The sequence below is a fragment of the Nelumbo lutea genome, chromosome 1 (assembly GCF_056320005.1).
Source record: "Nelumbo lutea isolate HS-2025 chromosome 1, American lotus-T2T, whole genome shotgun sequence".
Classification (NCBI taxonomy): domain Eukaryota; kingdom Viridiplantae; phylum Streptophyta; class Magnoliopsida; order Proteales; family Nelumbonaceae; genus Nelumbo; species Nelumbo lutea.
The window spans coordinates 138,328,602-138,354,664 of record NC_142684.1 but is presented as its reverse complement, the minus strand read 5'-3'; the positions used below and the strand labels follow the sequence as shown (position 1 = coordinate 138,354,664).

Below are 26,063 nucleotides of genomic sequence, written 5' to 3'. Positions count from 1 at the left end.
CTATTGGTAAAGGCACATCCATTTTTGGTAAATGTTGGGGGCAAAGTTGTAAATGGGAAAACGATCCCCATTGACCAATAATCCCACATTTCTTTTGCGGATTCATGCGAGACCCATGAAATAATTTTTTTTTTTTTGTTCCTTTTAATATTGCCATTTTAAAAATAAAATGGTCATTATGTCATTCACCTAGGAAATAAAAGAATATAAGTAAATACACTTGCATGAGAAACACTTACTGAACAAGTGTATTTACCCAATTATATGGCCAAAAGAAAATTGAACGGGGCTTAAAAGGAGAATAGGTTCCTCAGCAGTAAATATTGATTAAGGATGACTAATTTTTCCTTGAGTTCTCCTAAGTATCTTGTTATCACTTTTCGCTTCAAAGTCATTGATACCATTATCAAAACATCACCCAAGGCCATCCAAAACTGCCATAGTTTCTGCTTGTAAAGAGGTTTTTATGTCATACAAGCTATAGAAACCCATTAAAAACAACTATGCTACATGAATCCTATTTCACCTTGCCCGTTCTGTTTAGTACCATATCTATTATTGAATTATGGACATAAAAAAAAAAGATTTATTAGTTCCACCCAAGTCTTACTAAATTTCCATTCTAGCTAGGGGTGTAAATGGATCAAATCATGATCTGATCTGATCCTATTTGGTCAAATTTGGATCATCCTATCCGAATATTTGGGTCAGATAATATGATCTGATAAAAAATCGGATCGGATTTGAATCACCCCCTATTCAATCCAAGAAGATCCAATTCAATGTATATTATATATTTATAAATATATATATATATATATATATATATATATGTTATTTATTTATTTTATATTATATTTTTATAAATCTATTATATTATTTATTTTTTTTATAAAAATATGTATATATATGATGAAAATAATTAAAAAATACTTATATTTTTTGTTTTTATTTTATTTAAATTAGTATATTTTATTTTTATTTTAATAATTTATTAATTAAAAAAAAAACAAATTGGATCGGATAAGATATGAAGATCTGACTTACCAATAGGATTCGAATTCAAATCTAGTCCTATCAAATCCGATCGGATCAGATCCGACATGAACAGTGTCTCTGATCATATTCAAATCCGATCCTATCCGTTTGCATCCCTAATTCTAGTCCCCATCATCTTAATATACTCTCTCACAATCATTTATTTGAGTTACTCCTAAATTCCTCCGTATGATTTTCTTTTCTAATTATATCATTTCTACTTTACCGCTCATCCATCTTGCGACATTTATTTATTTTTTCACCAAATAGAAATAAAATTTATTTAGATAATCTCAAATGTATATATTAATGCTCTAATCAGTTTGGATTTTTCCCGAATAAAATGAGGCTATATCCAAATTCGATCAAATAAACTAAATGGTATAAGATTTTTTTTTTTTTTTATCAATTACTGTATTTGAAATATCAAACTCCATTCGATTATATTGGACATCATGGAATACCATTTACAGTTTTACACCCCTCTATAACTGAATATAGATAGATAGTTCAACAATTCTTTGAGGGCCCTAGTCGAAGAAAGAGCTACGGCCTACGACCTGAATAACAAAAAGGTACAGGATAGAATAATTCTTCCATCTCCAGTTGGATCGGCCTGCTTCGGGAATACTCTCTCCATGTTTACGTTTTGTCCATTACGAAAGATTTGTTCTGTGACAAAATTCATCCACAGATTGCCGTGATTCTTTCTTCTTCTTCTTTACCAGAACGGTGGATTTTAATTAACCCTCCTCGTCAGAGGCTTGAGGCTAGTCTAGGGACTGATTTCTGGAAGTAATTTGACAAAGTTTTGGACGGTGGCAAGGATCTAAATTCCATAGCCGTTGCATTGGAGGGTTGTGGGTGAGTAGTCCTCTTCCTTTTTAATTGTAGAGACCGACCTTTTGTTTTCTTGTAGCAGATCATATAAACCATTTTTGTTGTGTTCTACTTCTAATCTCTATGCCCTTCTTTCTCTTTTTCCCTGCACCACTCCCAAAGTTAAAATGAAGTAGAAGGTCTCGAGGTTTCTCAATTCGGCCAAGCAGCCAAGCCCCCTGCTACGTGGCCATATCTTTTCCTGCCACGTCCAAGATGAGGGAAGCCCTCGTTCTAGGATTCTTTGTTCCTGGGCCATTTTAATTTTTCAATTCCTGACCATCATTCGGGTGATGCTTTGCTTTGAGGATGAAAATGTCAATAGGGCAGTCTGGTCATGTACTCTGTCTCGATTTGTAATTGTGTTAGCAATATTTGAGGTGCAATCGAGCCAGCATTTTACACTGTTTCGGGCTTGGCCCATTTCAAATTTTGGTGAAGCCCAACTGAAGACTGCGATCTGTTATGACCGGATTTTACTGTTTTGAACCGATTAAGACCCCCGATTTAATTATATCCATATCATATAAAGCAGATACTTGACTTCGTTTCTGTGCAGATCATAAAAGTTAAATATAAATACCATATAACATATATGGTTAATGCTTATTTCTTACAATAATATATAAAGGTCTTCGATTTTTTCTGTATTTTTTGTTATGTTTAATGTATAAAAGGGTAAATTTATAGACAGTATAAAATATGATTTTGGTTAGAAGGACATGAGTGCATCAACATATGAACAGTTTACTATTTAATTTCATTTTTTAATAAAGTTATATTATAAAAAACAAAGTTCCAAGTTGTTATTATCATAGGGAATTATAGATGTCAAGTGTAATCGGGTCTGACCTGATTACCCCAATTAATAATTGATTCGATTGTGGGTCTATTTTATAAAACTGATTCACCCAGTCCTGAACCCAGACCAGATCCATTGAAATCTCTAATGTCAAAAATTAGCTCTTTTTGACAAGGTATGGGTCAATCTCTTGGGCTTGATTTGTATTTATTAATAAAATATGTAATACTTGCCAAATACGTACTACCTACCTCCTGTCGCAAAGACTCAACTTGATCTCTGACCATGAGTTAGCCATCTTTTTATTGGGGATCAAGCTTACGTTTCATGTTTCCTAGAGCAGTTGTGGGCGACATGTTTGTATGATTTTCAATTTGAGGAGTCGATGAATTAGGAACTTTCCTACTTGAGTCTAGGCACCAGAGAAAGCTTTGTAGAACGATTCTGCTGATTCTGGAAAATATGAACAAGGGACAGAACATGCAGAAAATCGTTTTCTATTTTGAGCAATTTGGAAACAAATGAATAAACATGATTCCCAACCCAAGAAATTGAACGAAGCCCAGACAAGACTTTAGAACAAACTCCATCAACCAACTAAATACAGTAGAGTAATGTAGATAGATAATGCACACAATGAAATGTGATAAAGATAGGAACTTTGATGCATCAGTCAACAACCAAGCCAAGGAGTAGGAGTCGGCTGAATTGGAATCACCTTGGTCAGCATAATTCAAAAATGGATATGGAATGAACTTTGAAGGTGACTCCAAACTCATTGTTGACTATCAATCATAAAGCATTTACCCTGTGGAGAATAAGTTCAATGGTTCAAGAAATCTGAATGCTTCACATCTATTACAAGGCAACTCATACATATAGTATGGGAAATTGTGTAGATGATATGCTGGCTAACTTGGCCAATTCCCTAGTGGATGAATCATCATGGGTCGAGGACTGTGAAGAGGCCTCGTGGGGTTGCATAAAAAAAAAATAAAAAAAGAAAGAAAGATAATCTGGAATTATAGCTTGGCCCATAATTGATAATCCAGTAGCCAGAAGGAGAGAGGAGAAAAACAAGGACCTTAGCCCCTTGGATAAGGGGGCTCCAATAGGAAAAGCTGTCATAGAATTTATGAATTCCAGACCACGCAACCTAAGTAAAGATGCATTCTTTTATTGGTTAGTACTAAGAGGCCATTTCCAATGTGGATAACAAAGTCACTACTCCTGCTACATGGTGAGAGACAGACTCTTTTATAGGCATAGAGATCTGATTGGGAAGTGTTGCAGACTGGGTATTATTTAGCGAAAGATGCCAATCAGAAAGGTGGTGAAATGAGCCAAGACACTGAACAAATGACAAAACTGGAGGGACACCATATAATGGCCTGTCTTACATTCACTGTCATCCCTCCACTCCAGTCCACATGGGCTGGTTCTTCATTTTTGGAGGGACTTTTGGGTTGTGACAAACCCATATGACTCGTGTCAGAACAAAGAACACAATTGAGGATGAGGTGGATCCTTTCTCCCATTCTCTATTCTATTCTATTCTATTCACAATTTTCTTTCTTTCTTTCCCAGCTTCCCTTTTTTATTGGCACATAAAATTTAAGATCATCCACCCTTCCCTATCCATGCATGCTCTGGTTCTAAAATGGACCGGACCAGAGTTTTAGGATTTGGAACAGGCCCAATTAAAATCTTACCCTTTATAGTCCATTCCAGCCAAAACCCATGTGATATGTAACATAGCAAATTACACGCCATCCGCATGTTTTTTTTTTTTTGTGTGTGTGTGTCTGTGTCTGAGAGAGTGGCAGCAGCAATTTTCTCATTCCTCAATGAGCTTTAGGCCATGATCGTACTATTTTCTTAGAGGAGTTGCATTCAATTATTGGGTCCAAACATTCACTTGGCGTCCACAGCTCATAAACTTAATGTTTGCTTTTGCAGAAAGCAGAATGAAACTCTACAGCCATGAAAGCAATAATAATAACGATAAGCAGTTGGATTTTGGAAAATAAAACTCCATCCCCGGACCTTATATTCATTTTGAATGTTATCCAAGAAATGCAGCAACTTTGGTTGCTACTAACTAGGGCTGTAACTTTCCCGAAAAAAGTGGGATTGGGTTTGGGTTACGGTTGAAAATTATGAACCTGACATAATCTTATGTTCAGTTAGGGTTGACGCCTTATGACCAACTACATCTAATCCAAACCCAATTTAACTTCATCTTTACATGCTTAAATATTATATAAATATGTATTTATTTAAGTTCTTAGATATATGTATGCATTCATGCATCTATGTACACAATAAGGTAAATTTTGAAAAAAAAATAAATTAGAATTTGCACCCAAATCATGTGTCCAATAATCCTAATATTGAATTATATTACCACGAATATAAGTACATTTGGCATGAAGTTATTGGGTTGGAGGTTCAACAAACTGGAGTTGGGTTAGGATGGATCTCAACCCGATCTAACCCAGCCTATTTACACCTCCTAATAATAACACGGATAAGTTGTTACCGTATGTGTGGAGAAAAAAGAGAGGCCTGCTGCTATCTATTTATACAAAGCAGCTTTGCAAGAAAATTGTAGTTTGGCTCTTAGCTTGGATGCAGAACTGATGATGACGTCTCGTACTCTGTTGCAAGTTTATGGGTAACCAAGTCAATAGCCGTAAGAACACTGCAAAAATGAAGCATGGGTCCTGTTCGATCGAAGCTTTCAAGTTAGCATTTGAAACCTGTTAGAAAGATTGAATTTTATCAGGTTGTTGCAGCATCCGAAGAAAACGGTAACCTTGGGGGTTTGAACCAGTAATGAGTCAAGCTAGATTCCTGGCTTCAGCTTTTTGAGTCGATAAAGTTCATTAATTGTAAGCAAGGGAAGATGAATGTTCTAGCTCATTGAACTAGCTCGAGAAGCCTGCATGTGTTTCTTATCTGTTTTTGGGCATACCCCGGGTTAATTGATACAAAACTATAATTTTTCTTGAGCAAAAGTAGACAGTTGGGTTCAAACCTTTTTTATACAAACAATGAACAATAGCCTTTATGTCTCATTCCAAACCCCAGCTATTTTCCTCGATTTTTACAAGCCACTGACCAATTCAAAGGACGAGAAACTCGTCACGTTTGACAGACCTCAATCACTGATACAAAAATGTTAAGAGGAAATCATAATCAAGGCACAAAAGAGAGCCCATGCAAACAAGAGCAAGTTAAATTTGCTCATCTGAAATTGTCCTGGAATCTGGACAACCTGTCCGCCATATTCAGCATTTGCATGAGAAAAATGGGAAAAAAAGGTGTCCTTGCTCAAGTTTGAGATGTTGATATTCGATTGGTGTGTTCCATTAAGATCCCTCCGTTCAGAGTTGTTTTTCTTGGTTTGGATCATATTCATGGAGGGATCTAAAGTAACGTCTTCTTTACACTTTTTCTTTTCAAGTCAAGGTTGAGTTTACACCCGTGGCAGGGCAGTTGAATGAGACATGCTGGTGGAGAGGCCATGAAACACGCTCTGGAGGGCATGGCACAGGAGCTGGGTGAGCAATGAAGGTGGGAATTTCTTCTCCTGGCATCAACACTGACACACCACTAGCATATATCGACATCTGCAAATTCCAACAAAGAACAGAAACACAGAAGTTAACATCTAAACTTGTTATCAATCCTAAAATAGGCAAAAGCTTCAAACTTTCAATAATGTTGTTTAATAGGTTTGATAATGATAACATTACACTGACAACAGCACCAGTTAATTACTAAGACTACAATAATAGGAAAGCAGCTGCAAAATAAACAAAAGCAGCTACAACTCAAGACTACTGTATAAACAAATGTATTATTCTATTAGCAGCCCAGCCTTCCAAAAATGTTACACAATTCAGAGAATGACCGAAAACCTGTCTTTGGGGTATAGATAAGATCAGAAGCGCCACTTAACTGGCAAAATCAGGAATTTCAGGACTTGAACAGAAAGTCTATCTTTCAATAGTTTTGGGTTCAATAGTTGATAAAACTTCTGTAACACTTATAGAAAGATCTATTAGAATGTAATGATAAATACATTCACACCACTACTGCTAACACTACCAACTAGGGCCTGTTAACTTGGCCTGAATCCTGTGAAAACATTGTACTACCAATTTTCGAAGCAAAGCAAAAAAATCTGTAAAAGAAATGACCCAGAAAATGTGATTGGTAGTTACGAAACATCATTAGCATTTTCCACTGGCAATCCATATAGAACGTAGAAGTAAATAATTGGACCAAAAGAGATCTGTCCTAGTCATTTCTTCCACCAGAAATGGCAATAGTAATCTTAGTGAGTTAGTGTAGTGCTCTCCCAGGCAAAAATGTTCAGAATAGAAAAAAAAAAAAAAAAAGAAAAACATTTTTAGCAAGGTGAAAAGAAATGCACCAGACAAGATCCAGAAAATGTGGTTGGCAGCTTATGGACCTTTGCCAGCATTTTCTTCACTAGCAATCTTGCAGGTAGAAACGGACAACATGAATCAAAGAGAAGAGATTTTTGTCCTAGCTGTTCCTTCTAACTCGAATGCCAATAACAGCCCCAGTTTCCAAGTAGACTATAAAGGATAACGCCATTGTCTATTCTTTTCCTTCAAAAGGGAGGATTCTTTCATCTTTGAATGTTTAAACCATAGAAAAATAAGAGCTCATACTGGTAGTTTAGTACGAAGCACATGGCATTATCAACTGAGATAACAGACATGCCCCAATACATTCTACTGCCAACTATAAAAATCACCATGTACTAAAATTGGATAAACTGACACTTCTAAATGCCCCAATTGATCATCATCCAAACAACTTTTATATCCTAAACCAAAGGTTGGGATCGCTCCCCAATCCTGATCCATAGGCCAAATTGCAAAGCAAAAAGTAGATAGATGGGTGGATGATGAGGCCCATGACATGACCACGAATAAACAATTACAAATGTATTATTAGTATTATCATATGAGCATGATGCAATCTGCAAAAATGTCCAAGATAATTAAACTGAGTTGTTTCAATAAAATCATCAGAAAACTGTTCATTCTAAGTCCTAACCCTAAATATGTTAGAATGTAGAAGGATGTTTCTACAAAACTAATTCCTCCACATTTATATTTATGTAACTTAGGGTTTTTGGTTAGTTCTTGACTTCATGGAGGGTAAGGTGGGTACTGGGTAGTCTAGCAGGACCCCAACCAGAAGAAGCAGAAGTACGAAATCATAATAACCATAATTCTATAGTTTTCTGGTGACCCATCAATTGGATGATCAAAATCAACTAAAGTAGACTTATTAATGGTTAAGATCATCCCAAGGCATTCTCTTCCATCAATGGTGTGTCCGTCATTTGAAACAACCACTGTAAGTCCGAACCACAAAGACCCATTTAACTTTAAGGTAGCAAAAACCACAAATGAAGAAGAAGCTACATTTTTATGAAAAGACCAATATATCCCCACCTTTCCATGTTCAGGTAATCAGGTGGCACAAGGTTAGGAAAGAGAAAAGAGGAAAGGAAGATAATTTGAAGGTCAAATTTAAAATGTCTGAAACTTATTCAGAACTTCATATCCAGAATAGAAAGGCTGCTGGCTGCGTCTTTCTCGGAGTATGATAAGCCATCCCCTACTTACCTAGATTAAAGCATAAAATTTTAAATAGAAATATGAAAAGAACATAAGGCTTCATTTCAAGCAAGTATTTGCTTTGCTTCTACAGTACTAGCCAAACAATGGATATATGATTATTGAAGAAGGTAAATAAAATTAAACCGAAAAGCCAACCCAACGAAGGACATTTCGGTCGTAATAAAGATAGTTTCTCCACTCAGGTGAGGTTGCAGACTTGCAGGCAAGAGGAACTACAAGATTTCAAAGAAAAACATAAAACAGAGTGGAAGAACAAAACAGTACTTCTGTCCTGTCATGATGAAATAATCAAAAATAGAGAGAGAGAGAGAGAGAGAGAGAGAGAGTTACTTTGGGTGATGAGTGACCAAGCTTTCCGTTGAAGGCCATCTGCGCCTCGAGATCGTTGTGATTTCTACCGCCAGAAGGCGTTAGTCCGGTTGATCTCGGCCTTAGAAATCTCTCGAAGATGGCCATAACGAGAAACATGGAAATAAGAATCGCAGTTGCAACAAATCCAAAAGAAACAGCATTAACAGAGTTATCAAAATTTCTCCAGTGCTCGTCTCTCTGCACATTAAGTGGAGCTCCAGAAGGTTGCATACCCCAGCTATCTTCGCCCATTCTCCCCTATATTTAACAGAACTTCTCTCTCATGATGAACCAAACAAAACTAGAGAAGCTCGCAGCACACAAAGGAAAGAAAAAAGAAAAGAAAATCCAGCCATCCTTCTCCTCATGATACTGCAGTTTTGATCTGGTAGACGAAGAAGAAGGTCATGGCCGCTTCGACAGGACCAACCAAATTAAAAGGAATCGATGGGTTTACGAGAGGAGACAACCCTTGTTTCAGGGTCTTTCACGCCCTTGTCGAAGCTTGCTTGTACCAACTACACAGAGAACCTCTTCAGCGTTCACAGAAAAGCTGAGAGAGAGAGAGAGAGAGAGAGAGAGAGAGCATGTGACCCTCCTCTGGATGTGACCCAAGGGCCAAGGTTGAAACGAGAGCAGATTGGTGTGGGAACTGGGATCGATAGCTCTCTCTCTAATATACAAACAAACATTTTTTAATTGTTAACACGTTCGTACACTGTTTATCATAAATTAATATATAATTACACCAGTAAAGCCTAATCTCTGAAAAAAAGGGGAATTTGGGCCTGCTCTCTTCATAGGCCTTGGGCTGCTTCTAAAGATGACAGACAGCGATACGATATGCGAGTGGGCCTCTGATTTGCCGCGACTCATTGTTGCTACCGTCCTTCACATCCTCTCTTTTTATGGACAAAACAGAAGGCCACACCCATCATCCTTCAATGTATCAATTCAATCAACCAACCGAGTGGTGGCTCGGTTGGCACGTAACCGGGTAAGCTCCAGACGCAATCCGGTTTCCAATTCCGCTATTAACAGCACTAAATTCACCTTTTAGAAGACTGTAATGTTATAGATAAAGTTTGCTGTATTATATCATGAAAGTTAAATTGCGGTATTATATTTATACCATTATCAAGGGCTTGGGCTTGGGCTTGGGCTTGGGCCTGGGCCTGGGCCTTAATTTATCTCCTAATTCAATAGTTTTTTTTGTTTAAATTAATAAAAATTTCTAATACAAGTAATTGCCCTACTTTCTGAGTCTCCGCTGGAAATTAAGGATGCAGTGGCTAACGCATGAAGGCTGTAAACTTCTGAAGTATATTAATTAGTGGTCGTTATAACTTCTAAATTGGGCTGGTCTTGGCCCAGCCCAACGGCAGCAAGATATCCATGAACAAACCTGCAGCCTCGCCTCGCTGCGTGATTGCCTCGTCTTCGCATAAGAATTTCGGTAATGCCATTGTGGAGTGCTGGGAGTGTGGACTGTGGAGTGTGGTGTGAAGCAGATTCCCATGAGTCATGACCCATCATCCGATGGAGTCTGTCTGATAATATCATCCGTCAAAAGGAAGGGTATATGTGCAATTCCTTACAAAATGAAGGGTATAAGCTTCCTCTACGACTGTCTGTGTCCTTTTTTGATTCTGAACGGAGCAGAAGTCCACAGACTTTATGGGGAAAATATAAATAAGAATAGCAAGTACACACAGTATTATCTCAACGACAGCGAGTGGTCCCCCCCACCCACCGCACCTTGCCAGTTGCCACCTACGTTTTCCGACGCGTCGCTCAACTCACACATCATTAACGGTGGGCCCATAGAAGTGACGTGGCGTACGCATCATTAGGACACCTCATTAACTCACACATGCCCCTTGTCTCCAACTCCCTCAGCCCGTGTTCCTACGGGAAACCCCTTGGACACGTATCACCTGGCTATTTGTTAATCAGTAACTTCGCCACGTGTACTGAGATGGATCGGTCGGGGATGAGAATAGCAATACAACCGACATATCACGCTTCCATGTCGGCCTTTCCGGGCTCCACCTCCGCAAGTAGACAGCCGAATCTCAATATTGTCCCCATCGGATGGCCCAGATTTCTCCATAACACCTCAAATTTTGGCCGCCCGATGAAGCCCGGATTTAATGCATACTCTAATGAGCGATGGATGTGAGTCAATGTCAACGGGAATCGCCATCAAATGTCAGGTTACGGGCGTGCAAGCCACGTGTCACATCACCCACGTGGATTGAAGATCACACGAGCGATGGCGTGTGGAGATGAATGAGCTTTTCAACTTTGACGGAGAAGTTTGACCGTGCAATTGACCCAAGTGACCGTATCCGTATGAGAGAGTGTCAGTCTGAGAGTGGGTTGGGTGGGCCTCGTGCGCGAGTCTGGCTCACGTGAAGGACCTTTCGCTTTCCTTCTCTCACTCACCACCCTCTCTCCCCCCTCTCTCTCTTCCCTTTCTCTTCTTTTGATGTTAAACAAACAGAATTAGTGCTTGGACCGACATGCCTGACGCAAGTAGGAACCAGCTTTTACGGTTTTAGTTACAAAGATGGTAAGATGGGCCCCCCATCGGGGCCCATGAAAATTATGCATGATGAAAGGATCTTAGCCGTTTACCAAATCTATAACTTTCTTGGTCCGTTCTACCCTACGGGCCGGCCCATTCCCTATTGGTGGAGCACTAATATCCATGAACCATGACCCCTTGCCCTTGCATCATTATGAATTGATTAACAGTAATCCAGTACATCACATCAGTACATCAAGATCTATTTTGAGGTAGAATCACTCAGAAAATCTGTGGATTAGTAGTCCCATCATGGGCCTAAAACATGGTTTAGATAAAGATAAAGTCGAAAGCTTGCGTAGGTTAGAATAATAATTCGCCCCAAAAGTAAAAAGGAGATCATTCCAATATTCCAGCCCAATATCAATATGTTCATTGCTCACTTGTCAAGTTGTCGTCTCCATTTTGTCTTCCCATTAGTATGATTATCTTGCACTAATAACTGTACTAGAAGCTTGTCATCATTTTCTCAATATTCCCAAAATGCCTTCCTCTTTATTTTGATTCCCCTTGAACATCCTATATTATATAAATGGCACGGTGCGATTGTAATCTCAGCAAAGCCCCAACCACGTGGATATCTTCCCCTGCCATGTCACCCCCCCGGGACCCAACCCACACAAACTTGTACTTCAAGTTGCTTATTTCAGGCACTGGGGTCAATTTGTCCACCGCAGGATCATACACCTCAGCGGATGCGATTCCTCTAACACTACCTAATCATGCACATTGCTCCCTGGTCCCTGCCACGTAGATCTTATCATCACAAACTGTACAAGAAAAATCAAACCCAGGGATGACAAGTGGCGCACAGTTGGACCAATCAATGAAGAATTAGGCGTGGGAATTAGATCTGGTTGGATTTGAGTCGGGCCAAGGCATTTTGGGTCAGGCCACTTTTCGGGTTGGATCGGAAAAGGCTAGGCCCTAACCCTAACTATTTTAAGTTAAGATTATCCACAGGTTAGATGGGTCAAGGGTTAAATTGCCTGGGTCAATTGTTCTTTAACCAAGTTAATTGTTTTTACTAAAAATAGAAGTTTAATTATCCGGTTCAAATTATTTGAATGGGTCAACTGTCTGAATCAACAGTCAACACTAATTTGAAAACTTTGGTTTGAAGATAAGCAACCCGCAACCCGACGATGACCCACGACCGAACCCGACCTAACCCAATTTTTTTTTTTTTTTGGGGGGGGGGGGGGGGGTTGGGTCCGTTCAGGCCATCTAGATCTGCTTCAGCCTTCAGATCACTAAATATGGGTTCCTGACCCTCTTTTTTCGGGTCGGGTTCCCCGGTTGGGTCGATGACAATGCTCGAAGATCAATCTAAAGTCTAAACAATGTAATCGGAGCCGCCCTGGCCTACCTCCTAGTGGCACAGCCAGCCACCAATTATGTAAACTGAGAGTCTCCCATGGCAAAGTCCTTGAGAGGCACAGACGACTGGCGAGAGAGATAGCCGGTAGCCGAATTTTCCGGCGAGGGCGGTGGAGGTGGAGAACGAAGGGACCCATGAACAAACTTTTACTAGTGTAAAGGTGGTGGTAGTTGTAATGATTGTTATGGTTTCAGAAAGATGTCGACAGTTTGGAATATCTTCAGAGAAAGGATTAGTGCAGGAAGGTACAGAGGATTGATTCAGCGACCATCTACCGAGAAATAAGATGTCGACTGTTTGGTAGCATCTACAGATAAAGGATTTATGGAGGTTTTACAAGGTTTAGCTTAGCGTCAAATCCATCGATGTAATGGGTTTTGGTAGAATCTAGACTTAATTGAGGTAAAATCCAAGAGTTTTACTCGTAGGTTGTAGCTTATGCCGGAATATTTGGCTGGTTGTCTCCTTTACTGTCCCTTGGTCGGTAAGAAAAACCAAAAGGGTTTTCTTTCTTCTCCTTGGCTGAAATCAAGGAAGAATGACGAGAGGCCCAAATCAGAAGACAAAAGAAATTAACCAAGATAATTTTAACATCTCTATCTTTTGGGGTAATATATCAACCTAATCTTCTTCTTCTTTTTAATTAACCAATATCATGTTAAGGAGGTCGTGAGCCCTATAATGGTTGAAACTGTGAAGTGGGGTGCGGTTGATCGCTATATTCTTAAATTTTTATTTAATTTTAATAGCTAAATGACAAAGTAACAAGTCTTTCAGTTGTACAACTTCAGTGTTTGTCAAACGGCACCTAAACAATATTGCTCTTTCTTATTTTCCATCTCTTAAAGAAATGTACTAATTTCAGTCCTACCCAAATGAGTGAATTACCAAGTATTGTATGTATTGATCTGAATCACATTGTATCATATAGATCACCTTGATAGAAAATAAGAGAAAAACAGAAAGTGTTGAGGGTAAAGTTCAAAGTGAGATATGCATATCAATCGAGTGGTGGCTCGGTTGGCATCGTGGCACGTAACTGGGTAAACCCCAGACGCAATATGGTTTCGAGCCCCATTATTAACGGCTCTAAATCCATCTTTGAAAAGAGTGTAATGTTGTTAAATAAAGCGTGCAGTACTATGCCATGAAAATTAAACTACAGCCCCTATAGGGTGAAAGGCAAAAAAAGAAGGCATGATATGTATCACATTATACTGTGTGTCTGGTATAGATATTTTAAGCCTTGGTTAACAGAGTTTTTTAACTCCTTGCTTTATGTTTCTCTTGTTTTCCATCCAACCAAACATAGTTATTCTGAAATAAAACTCATGAATAGCTAATAACAATGTAATATCATATTTGAATTTTTTTTTTCCAAGGAAACTTTTTTTAGCCAAAAGGACAGAAGCACATGTCATTTGAGAGAGTATTTAATAGGAAAAAGGGGACTAGTACTACTATTACTACTTTGAAAGAGTGAAGACTCATATGAAAGCTTTCTGTTTAAGGCACTAAAATTACTACATCAGGTGGTCAATAAAAAAAAGAAAAGAAAAGAAAAGAAAATTCTGAGTGTGGAAGAAGGAAGCTGGGAGGCTCTTATAAGAAAGAAAAGAAAAAGGGCACGTGGTCATGCTCGCATTGAGTTCAGATCTGCGCCTCACGATAGGGCGCCCCACAACATATCCTCACTTTGAAATAAAAACATGTCCAGATGATAATATCATCGAATCTGGTATTAATGCGCTGTGGGACATTGTGAGGCGCGGATGTGAATTCGCTCGATTTACGAACATGCCACGGTGTCAACTGATGGTGGCAAGGAACATCATTACAGAGGATGGTTCAGGGTAATATCAGAATTAGAAAGCTGTGATGAAGGGAGGGAGGGAGAGCAGTGAGATATTGGGAAGACCAATCATTGATCCCCCTCTCTCTGCAGAAATAAAGTAAGCATTAGTGGCTCTAGGGTGGCATCATATCAAAAGTTGCTGCTAGTCAAGTGGTTGCAGTGTCATTAGCTCCCAACACAGCAATACTTCACGTGTAAAGTGAAAGATCAGAGTGAAAAAAACCAGACTCCAATCAATTGCAACTTATGACTTGGGGCTATATTTTGTTTGACAGGAAATAAAGCTTAAGAAAAGTTTTTAACAAAATTTGTGAAATTTCTTGAGAACCTTTAGAGCTGTCAATCAATAAATTGGGTCTGATTCGAGGATAAAGTGGATCAGTCCCAAAACAGATTATTAATTGATTCTATAAAATAGATTTAAGACTGAATCAATTATTAATCAGGATAATCAGGTTTAACTTGATTAGACCCTATTATTATTGACATCCATAATTTAATTATCTATAATAAGCAAAACTTAAAACTTCATTTTTGATAATATAAATTTAGGCTCAGGAAAGAGTAGGACCTTTATATATTACAAACTTTATAATTGATTGACAGCTCTAAGAACCCTCAATCAACTTTCAGTTTCTCATCTTTTTTTATCAAGCTAAACGCAGCCTTGGTGACTGATTTCAGGAACTATGAACCAAACTATATCCCCACCCCCCTCCCTAAAAAAAGAAAAACAAAACCAACAAAAAGGATCAGCCCCAACATTGTTAAACAAATTATCAGTCTATTTAGGGCAGACTAGAGATTAGAGAACCCATTAAACAAGTGGATTAAGGGGATGGGATGCTGCTCAGTTATCAAAGTACACGCTGCCAGTAAGTTTTTTAAGTGAAGGATTGCATGAGATTTGATTTCTATAAGTTTATATATCTGTAAAGTGTGTTCAAAAGTAAACCTTTTAAATTATTCCATAAGTAATTCGATTTTAATATACCATTAATGCCCCCCTCTAAGTGCAAGGAACGTGGAGGGCGAAGGGTCTCATTAGTTCACCCTCTTATTTATTGCTATTCTTTCCCTTTATCACTCTTTTGTTAATTTTATAAGAAATTATTATTTTATTAAAACGTTATCTTTTAAATTCAGATTTGTAACTAATAAAAGGTGAAGCTTAAGGAAAAAGATGGAAAGATTGTTAGGAATCAGAAGTTAATGTGCCGTCATCTTTTAAATTCATGAAGCAACTAATTGCCTAAAGCTGTTTTTTGGTTGAAGCATTTGGATATACACATAGTTGAAAGTATTGATATTTTGATATGGTCGATGCTGATTTTATCTTTTTAAACAAAAACACTTACCACATCTATCGAATACCCCTTAAAAAGGATTAATACTAATTTAAGTTTCAGTCAACCATCAAAATATAAGCACCCTTGACATAGACATATGTAAAAGCAATAATGAGAGTATAGTGAGAGCTCTGCTCCCAGTTGTGAGAGTATGATTAGACATTTGAATTGTTCATTAAAGAAACATTTTAAGCTTGTAATTGATGTTGTGGACCTAGAATATTTTCTTAAGGGAGAGGGATCTTATTCGACTGTCACCTAAGGGGGCATTTGATAACATTTTTTTAGTCCAATGGAGAGTCTAAAAAGTTTGCTTCTTCATCTGTCTCTAGTGCCTTACTAGGCATCTGAAGACCAAAATAATATTCTAAATGGTAAGACATTGTCCCACTGCATAATGTGGTCAAACACACACTCTTCAGATGTAACAACAAAAATAACCATTAGTATCTGTAGTTTGGGCCCTGTGCCACTTTAAAATGTAATAATTTAGTACTTAAAACTTTTAAAACGTGCCAATTCAATACCTACCGTTAAATAACCATTAAGTGGCATGTAAAAAGACATAAATACTCTTCCGTATTATCTAATTTTCTTTATCAACCATCCAAATGCCCTTGTCTTGATTCACATCTTTTAAGTTTTTGGGAAATTCTGTCTCTTCTTAAACATATCACCGATAGCTCTGAGATGTCCCTTCGAAAAAAAATAAAAACATTATTCGTTATCTTATTCCTCAAGAAGATGAAATAGGGCCCAATTGTTTGGATTGCGTGTGAGCAATCTGGTGGCTATTGGGCTTACTCTCTCTGCCTTTTGGGATTCTCCTTGGAGCTGCTATTGCTGCTGTTGAACAACGGCAAGCTGTTGTTGCCTCACCTGCCTTCAAGAAGCAGGGACCCAAGTGTTCTTGACGTGGATTTGGCACTGAAATCCTCAGCTCTTACAGTAAGTCCTGCTCTTGACGTGGCAAGCCCAGCACTGTTTCAGCAGTACATTTCAAGTTTCAACAGTGCATTTCCAGTTCAGGTGGGAGTAAATTCTGTTCATCAAATCAGATGTAATAGGGCTTCTGAGTCAATTGACTGTTCTGCAATTAAATCCACCATTGAAGTTGGCTGAGATTCAGGTGCTGCAATTAAAGGGTTTTGGACGCTTTGATCGGTCGAGACAAGTCACTCTGAATTTGACCCATCGAGATGATAAATCTTGCTTATAAAAGTAAATTCTATTTATAAGATCAGATATATTGGGGCTGCTGAGTTCAGAGACGTTGATGAAACCAAAAATGGCGTATCCCCAAGCAAGACAGAGTTGAAATGATTCCGCAATGACTTCTTTTCCCATCAAATAATACCAAGGGAAAGAAGCGATTATGGAATTCTCTGTCATTATTTATTGGATTCCCCGCAGATTTGGGTTGTTCACCATTACTTTAGTTTTATCTTAATTCCCCATAAAGAACGTGATTGAACAATGTTTTAAAGGATATTTTTGATATTTTAAAAAATTTTAAGTCATATATCACATCACATTATACACATAACTGACGGTTGTTTAATAGATATTGGACTGGCATGTTTTAAAAGTTTGGGTACTGAAATATCACATTTTAAAGTACAGGGACTAAAGTGCCACTAGGCCCAAAGTATAGGGTATAATTGGAAATTTTTCTCAACTAGAATACCCTCTTCGAAATTTTGTTAATGGCATTAAATACCCATTTTATAATCCACTTTCAAGCCAAAGAACTCAATAGTGACTTTGGAGCCTCAGTAAATCGGTGATTGTTGTAAGGCATTTGAATTGAGGTTCATTTGGTTAACAATTGGAATTGGATTCAGAAACAAAATCAAAATCCTTTAAAATTGAAATTGGAATGATTTATTCCCATAATCTATTTGGTTCACATAGGAATTGGAATGGGAATTTAAATAAACTGAAATGGAATTTCATTCCCAAGGGAGGGGGAGGGAATAGCCATTCACTCAAATGGGTGAATACCATTCTACCAAAAATGGGAATGGGTCTGGATTCGGAATCTAGACTCCTATTCCCACCAACCAAATGGACCCTGAGATTTTTATTTTTTTAATCACTATTTTTTGTTCTAGCTATCACAATCATAATGTCTCATTACAACTGTGAATTGGAATCCCAACATATTGCTTTTTGTAACAAACGCTGTGTTCGGTTGCAGTGTAATTTTATTTGCACTATTACAAATGAATGGGAGTGCAAATGCAAAATGTTGATTTAATTTTGTTTTGAATTTTACTTTATTCTTATGTTACTTCATTTTTAATGCAACCAAACAAAATAAAGTAAAATTTGAAACAAAAGTAAATCAAAATTTGCAGTTAAATCATTTGCACTACCATAATTTGCATCAATGCAAATGAATTTGCAATGCAGCCAAACACCGCCAAAGGTTTTAGATTTGGGAGTCTAAATTCCATGGTTTTCAAAACCAGATTAGACCGGACGGTTAGACCGGAAAAATCAGGAGGTGACTGGTTTCGTTTTACCCTAGAACCGTTATTTTGCCAAAAAACCATTGATTTGGTCAACAACCCATTGACCCAAGTGGTCAAACCATTTGAACCGTCCAATGATTTGACTTTTTTTTTCTTTGTCAGAATGGGTCATCCATTCGGTTCAAACAGTCAGACCGTTTGACCCAGGAACCAGACCCTTGACTGACTTGTTCGATTCGGTTTTAAAAACCTTGCTAAATTCTACAGCTCCAGTTTTCTTCTCCTTCCTTTAAACCTTTTTTTTAGAATATTATCCAATTCCCCGTGACAATAGGAAGGGAGGAAACAAAAATGGCATCTTTTCCTCAAAATATATAGCCAGAAAACTGGAAAATTCTCTCGTCCTACGCATTCCAACTTCGTCTCGACTTAATATCCAAAGATCCAAAAATGTCTTCGTTGTTGATGGAATTTCCAAGCAAAAGCCAATGACGAGCGACGATTCTGTTGATTTTAATTCTTCCTCTGCTATATCGACTGCTTAGAAATTAAGGGATAAGGCTTGCTTTCATGGAGGAGCTTTTAGAGCATGTCTGAAGTCATATATACATGGTTTTTAAAAACGACGTGGAGACCAAATCGGTCAGGGTCCGGTTACTAGGTCAAATGATCCGATTATTTGAATCAAATAATTAGTCCATTTTGAAAAAAATAAAAAACGGTCAAAATTATTCGAACAGTTTAAACAGTTAATCGTCCAGATCAGCAGTTTATTGACCAAAATCAATGGTTTTGAGCAAATTTTCGGTTTTGGGCAAATTTCCGGTTTTGGAAAAAACCGAAACCAGTCACCTGACCAATTCCCGGTTTTTCTAGTCCGATTTTGAAAACCATGCATATATATATATATAACACTCATGTTGCTGGACTCAACCATGGTCCTCAATCTTCAAGGTTTGATTGTCGCTCATGCACTAATAAGCAACACCAAGGGGGCAGTAAGTCAGTAACCGTTTCTCTTCTCTCTTCTGTTGTGTGGCACCGATGCATTGTTTCAGAGCCGTTATCTGAGAAGATGGTGCTGTTTGTATTGTACCATTTTTTGAGAAAACGGCTTCTTTTTATTGTTTGGCTTTTCTGGGGAAAGCCACCGGTTTTATTTAGTAATGTTTTCAGCATTGGTCTACATATCCAACGGTTTACATGATGCCATGTCATAATACGGCTGGCAGCAACAGTTCCGAAAATGAGAAAACATCAAATTTAACGTTTTCTCGAGCCACGCTTTCCCGAATTCCAATGCATGGCCATTTTCAGAACAATGATTCCAAACAAGGGCTGTGTTTCTTGGCACACTGTTTTTCTGATGTGGCACAGATGTGGAAGTAACAGCATCGATGCCAAACACCGCTTGATTGTTTTGTTGATGCTCTATAACCGTTTTTCTTCCAATTTGATTGTTCTATGCAACTTTTTAATCGCTTTCATATTTTTTTCATCATTTTTATTGTTTTAAAATTTCTATAATTTTATGATATAATTTATACTTTTAATATATTTTCATAATTTTTCATTTTCGTTTTTTCTTATTTTCAAAATTTTCCATATATATTATAATTTTTTATTGTTATTTTAATGTTTTATATGTTTTACTTTTATTTTATTATTTAATTAAAATTCTGGGTGAAATATGCAAATATCAATTTGTTTTCAAGAGGTAGATTTTTTTTTTTTTTTCTTAAGACATACGAACATCACCCCCAACAGCCCAGCTCAAAAAATCTTATTTTTCAGCAGCGTATAAAATCATTTTTACCACTTTTAGAACTTAAAAATTTTTTTTTTTTTATTTTCAAACATTAGACTTCACCTGAGCAGCATGGCCTTAGAAACCGATCATGAATGACGTATCAAAAACCACAGGATAACAACCAGAGAAAATTTAGATAGCGTGTTTAGGGATGGCAATTTTTCCCATTTCCCCGACCCCCGTGGGGATTCGCCCCGAATGGGGTGGGGATGGGGATGATTTCCCCCCTGCGGGGACGGGGATGATCCCCGCATTGCCTCGCGGGACCCTGATCCCCGCCTTTGGGATTCCCACTAATATATATGTATATATGTATGTATATGTTATATATGTACATATACGTCTATATATTAATGTTTTAAAAATTTACGGGGAATGGGGATCCCGTGGGGATGGGGATGGGGATAACCTTGTCCCCATTAGCGAGGATGGGGATTTTCGTGGGGACGGGGATGGTGAGAGGCTCCCCATCCCCGCTCCACCCCGTTGCCATTCTTAAGCATGTTATGTAGGAAGCCTTTGGGGAGAGATAGGGGCGGTAATGGTCCAGGCTGACTAGGATGGAACATAAAACCTAGGAACAAATCTGGAATTTTTGGGCCGGGATGAAAATGATCACTTCTGGTTAGGTTTGGTTTGAAAGAAAAGTAGGGAAAAGAAGGGAAAGGTAAGAAAACCTTTATAAACTTCGTATAGATTTTCTTGACTTTTTCTACTTTTTCCTTCAAACCAAACAGAGCCCTAGGAATAGCTCTATTGAAAGCAGTCCAGATCAAATATAGGCCCAAAGTTATAAATACCTTCAATAAGCACTTAGAAATTTTTTTAACACCCATCTCTTGATATACTCCAATCTATCCTTGAAAAAAAATTGAAAATCATTTTTGGCATTTGTTAGAATATTTATCAAGTATTCATTGAACGTATTTATTATATTTAGCCTACTCGATCAGGTCCCAAAAGAAAATCTACACTTTCAATGTAAATGGTCAAAGTTTTCTCACGTGGATTAGACCCTAGGCCTAAGGCTCTGCTGACGGTAAAACTTTGACCGTTAGGGGCCAACAGTTAAGTGTGATTTTAGGAATGCCACATAATCATAAGAATGGGTAAATTAGTAATTGCCCCTATTTTATTTTATTTTGATAAAAAAAGAAAGAGGTGGGCGTGAAATAGGTGAACGTCGCCAGCCAAAAAACTCTCTCAACAGCCAAAGCTATCTCTTTACTGATACTACCACTTGCTGGCATGAGGATGTTTCTCCCAGGCTCCCAGCTTCAGCTTCGGTCCAAAAGGTTGGCTTGGCGCTAATGCAAATGCAAGGCCAGAAAAGCTACGCCATGACTATGACTACAAATTAAGTGCAAACAAGTTCGACCCTAACCAATATTGTTCAAATGATTTTGGTTGTAATGATTTAAACAGGCTAAATCCGGCAACCATTGTCGTGTCAGTATTTGGTTGTAATGCGAATTTATTTGAACTGAGCAAAATTATGGTAGTGCAAATGATTTAGGTGTAAATTATAATTTATTTTTATTTTATTTGATTATAGTACAAATGAAGCAAAATAAAGTAAAACTCAAAAAAATAAATAAATCAGAATTTGCATTCTCATGCATTTGTACCAAGGTTCAAAATATTGATAGGATACATTTCAGACATATTGTTTTAGGATCCCATTAATTTCCAAAAATCAAGTTTTGAAAAAAAAAAAAAAACATTAAGCGGTTGTTTTTTTATACTGATACGCCCCTGTGCGATGCATCGATACTTTGAACTCTCTCTTGGATACAGAGACCCAGAAAACATTCACAAGGATTCAGTAGAGTCACCCTTGGAATCAGATGCTCCCTGATTCTTCTTTTTTGTCCTCATGAACAAAGTTTTCAGGTCAATTACCAATGAACCATTAAGAAAAGCACCCAAAAAGAATGGGGATTGGGGAGCAAATCCACATGATAGATATTACACATATTTAAATTTCAAATCTCACACTTAGGGTTTCACTGAGCCAACAGAAGTGTTAGCTCTAGGCCTTAGGTTTACTTATCAAGGTTGTCTTTTAGGCTTCACTTTATTGATTTTATTAGTTCTTTCCATGGTGGATTATGATATTTTCTGTTCTACTTTAAGGGTTAAGTTGAAAACTTTTATCAAGTATTGCCTCCCCTGCAATTGAGACAGTCTTCTTATAATAATTGAATAGTTTGTATATTTTATTTTCAGGATCATGGCGAGAAAGGCTTAATATCTTGTGTCAGGCCCACAAACTAAGAGTGTGATTGGTTCAGATCAAGGTCATTTTCTTACTTTGTCTTTATGTTTATTGGCTATCATATAATTATATTGCATTGTCATCGAAGCCAGAGCTTTGGGCTCAAATTGGTCCCTAGATCGCCAATGAGCAGGGATTAAACTTGAACTTTGGAAATTCTCAACCACCACACCAAAGACTGAACTGGGTCCTAAAGCTGCTTCTGCCTGAGACATGGCTAAGCATCATTTGTCAGTTGGTTACAGCAGAAAGCCATGTATTTCTGGGTTTTTTTTTCGGGAGAGGGGACTAATTATGAGATCCCTGGTTAGCTTAGCCCCCTCAAAGAAGGAAAATTGACAAGAGGAAGCAAAGCTGCAGAATTTCGAGAGAAGGTGTTTTGTTGTAAAAGTAAAAATATCAACACAAGTCGCATTCATTCAATGGGTATTACTGCTGAAATCTGTAAAAGCAATATGAGTAAGCACCATCAAGAAAGAAAACAGAGGGATGATCTACATCAAACATGGGAAGACTATAAAGGTCTTGCCTTCTCGAGAAGAAAAGTTAAATAGATAAAAAGGAAGGAACAATTCGATTTATTGATGCTTACAAAAACGGTCGGTTTGGAGTGGGGTAAACAGGTCGAAATCTCCATGTATCGAACGTGAACCCAATACAAGCCAACGTACCCACCAACGCTCCCAGGTGCTGCCACTCGGTGGACAGCTCATTGATCAAGACTAGAGCTAGAGCAATTGGTTCGGTTTCAGCTTCAGCAGTTATACTTATCCAACCCGTTCAGTGGAGGACCATATCAGAATGGGTTTGGGGGACCCAGTTCGAGAAAATGCCAAGTGGCAACCATATCAGATGGGGACCCACTTAGGGAAGATGCAAGTAAGTGAATCCCGATGCATAGGATAGGAGCTCTCCCAATGGAGTTCAAATCAGCTCCCCCCAGCACATCCCCACTGTATATTAGGAATATCTGCTGATGATAATCTCAGAAATGGTGATGTCATCACTGAGAGATGTTCCCAATACAAATACACGACGGAAATATGCTGTGGGACGTTTGGGGGGGGTGGTTGGTTGATTTGGTCTCCCCCCAATGGCTAAACAGTAGACATTGGTTTTCACTTTCCTCCAGAGTAAAGGACTAGGGCAAGGGGTTGCCACGTAAGCAAGAATGACAAGTCATAGAATAGGGGGCCCACATATACTAGATTTGGCCATGTAGTACAGTAGTAGTGCCATGCACCAGTTAGGTCCCTTTTAAGTGTATGACTCGTGGTTGGGTCCAAGGCTTCAATCAGAAAAAATGGAGGACCACAGAATAAGACAGAAGGAATTAAATGGGAATATATAGGGGAGCAAAAAATGGCTTTGGAGATGAAGACAAAAAGAGATGGGATGGCAAGCTAAATGGAAACTCCACTGCACCCACATCTACTGCCTTCGTTTTGGAGACAAAGTTGAGAGCATAAAGTGAAAATGTGATTTGATGGATCATAGGTGACTACTACTCCAATTCTCCTCGCCGATTTTATCCCACATTTGGGTCCTTTTTTCTTCAAATAAAATGTACAGTAATTGCCTAAGTAAATCAATCATATTTATGGTTAAGGAATGGCTTTCTGTGATCAAAAGCTTGAGATTGATTTTTGTAGGGCATGGTTGGTTAATCCATGCATCAAAAGTTTGGCAAAATCAATATGGAAATGTGGGTGGGTTCAGATTTTATTGCCCCAGAGAAGAGACAGTCATCATCGTTACAATTTAGGGACCGGAGTACCATCCACTTTGAAATCAATCATATACAGAGGAAGATTTAGAATTTAGCCAAAACCGGAAGCCACAATTACATCTACCGATCTACGTAGTAAGTTCGTACACTAGGTGAAGGTGGCAAATGTTTTTCCGTGGAGATCATTATTGCCCATCATGAGCAACGACTGCCGAGGATTTTAGGGTATGATCAGCTCTCGATAACATTATATGATGTCGATTTCAGAAGTGATATACCACCATAGGTCCAATCTCTCTCTCTCTCTCTCTCTCTCTCTCTCTGAACGTGGAATTTTAGCATCCCCATGTGACCTGCTGTAGTAGGAGTGCAGAAAAAGCTAGGCAAAGCTTCTATAAAATCCCAAGATTTCTATTTGCTTTTGGGGATATATCTGGTCTCTATATAGTCCATTCAGGTTCAGGTTCTCCTTTATCTTTCGTAACGGCTCCTCAGACACCAGAATCTCAAGAGCCTCTGCTTCATCTAAGGCTCGAAGTCCTCATTTTGATGGTCTACAAAATTTTACTGGCTTTTCTGTCTTTTGAGTTTCAATGTGAATTAAATGTGCTATTCCGTCTGAGTTTAATGAGGTTCTAGTCTTCTAGTGTTTTAGAGTCACAAAGCCCAGGAAAGTTCCCGGGCGTTCTTGACACCTTTAAGCTATTTCAGTTCCTTCTGGTGAAACTGGTATTTCGTAGTCTCCAGTTTTTCTGGTGAAACTAGTATTTCGTCTTCTTCAGTTTTCAAACTATATGAGAAACTTTAAAGAGTTACTGTGAAACAGTCTCAAGAGAGTTACAGTCCACTCTTTCCATAGAGTAACCAGACTTCATACAGCACCGCCTCAATGTCCTCTACGAAGTTGAAAAGGCTTCTCAATCCTTCTATTTTTGTGTAAAACTTTGAAGCTTCTGTAAAGTGTTTTATAAGAAATTCCAAATTCTGTTCTCACTCTTCTGATTACCAGAACCAAGCATCTGAGTCTGACTGTTCGAAACTCTAAAAGATTGCAAGTTTCATGCAGTTTCCACTTCTCAAAGACAGGCGGCAAATGCTTCTAATCAGGAGTTGGAGGAACTGTTCCATTTCTAGTAATTAGATGCACCGTAGCCACTTGATACCACCCTCCTGAAGAGATTGCATGAACACAAGGGACCCAGAAACCAAAGCAGATTTATAATATAAACTTATTCTGGATCTTGCAAACGGATGGGTTGGGTCGGAGTACTGACATGCATGAACGATTATGGTAAGAAGCATTTCAAAAGCCTTTACTGGAGAACGAGAGCAGCAATGAAGAAGGTCATAAAAAATGACGGAAAGCAACGGCTCGCATTCCACTATGATCCTTCAAGCTATGCACTCAACTTTGACGATGGCTGCTGCAACTCAAGAGAGGACATTAATGCAGTCCAACAGAAGCAATCTGAGGAGCCTCCTGCTAGTAGAAACTCTACTTGGGTTTATGTTCTCTGGGTGAAATCATATTGATATTAGACAAGCATTTTAATTGTCTTTCCTTTTCTTTTCTTCTTTCATTTTTTATGTACTTGGATTAGTTCAATCTATTGAATTATGTCTTTTACATAGACTGACTTCTGTGAAAAAGTAAACATGTCCACAATCATTCTAGGATGGGACCAATTGCTGAACTGGTTTTCATAGTGTTTTTTCTACCTACTAGAATGTTCATACCGCCTCAATCTGAGGACTCTCCTCTAGTCGGGAGGCAAGCGTAGGGTAGCAATCTATCTCTTCCTTGCAGGGCATATCAAACTATTTATTTTGC

At 38.2% G+C, this 26,063-nt stretch overlaps 1 protein-coding gene across 1 annotated transcript; it reads right to left on the bottom strand.

The window, feature by feature from the left end:
* Window positions 1-5,747: 5,747 nt before the first annotated feature.
* Window positions 5,748-9,422, bottom strand: LOC148877869 (CTTNBP 2 amino-terminal-like protein). The gene is made up of 2 exons (XM_088945664.1): window positions 8,743-9,422; window positions 5,748-6,354 (listed from the first exon to the last, which is right to left on the bottom strand). The coding sequence occupies exons 1-2, from the start codon at window positions 9,013-9,015 to the stop codon at window positions 6,184-6,186; spliced, it is 444 nt and encodes a 147-aa protein (XP_088801790.1). The 5' UTR covers window positions 9,016-9,422; the 3' UTR covers window positions 5,748-6,183.
* Between the last annotated feature and the right edge of the window lie 16,641 nt (window positions 9,423-26,063).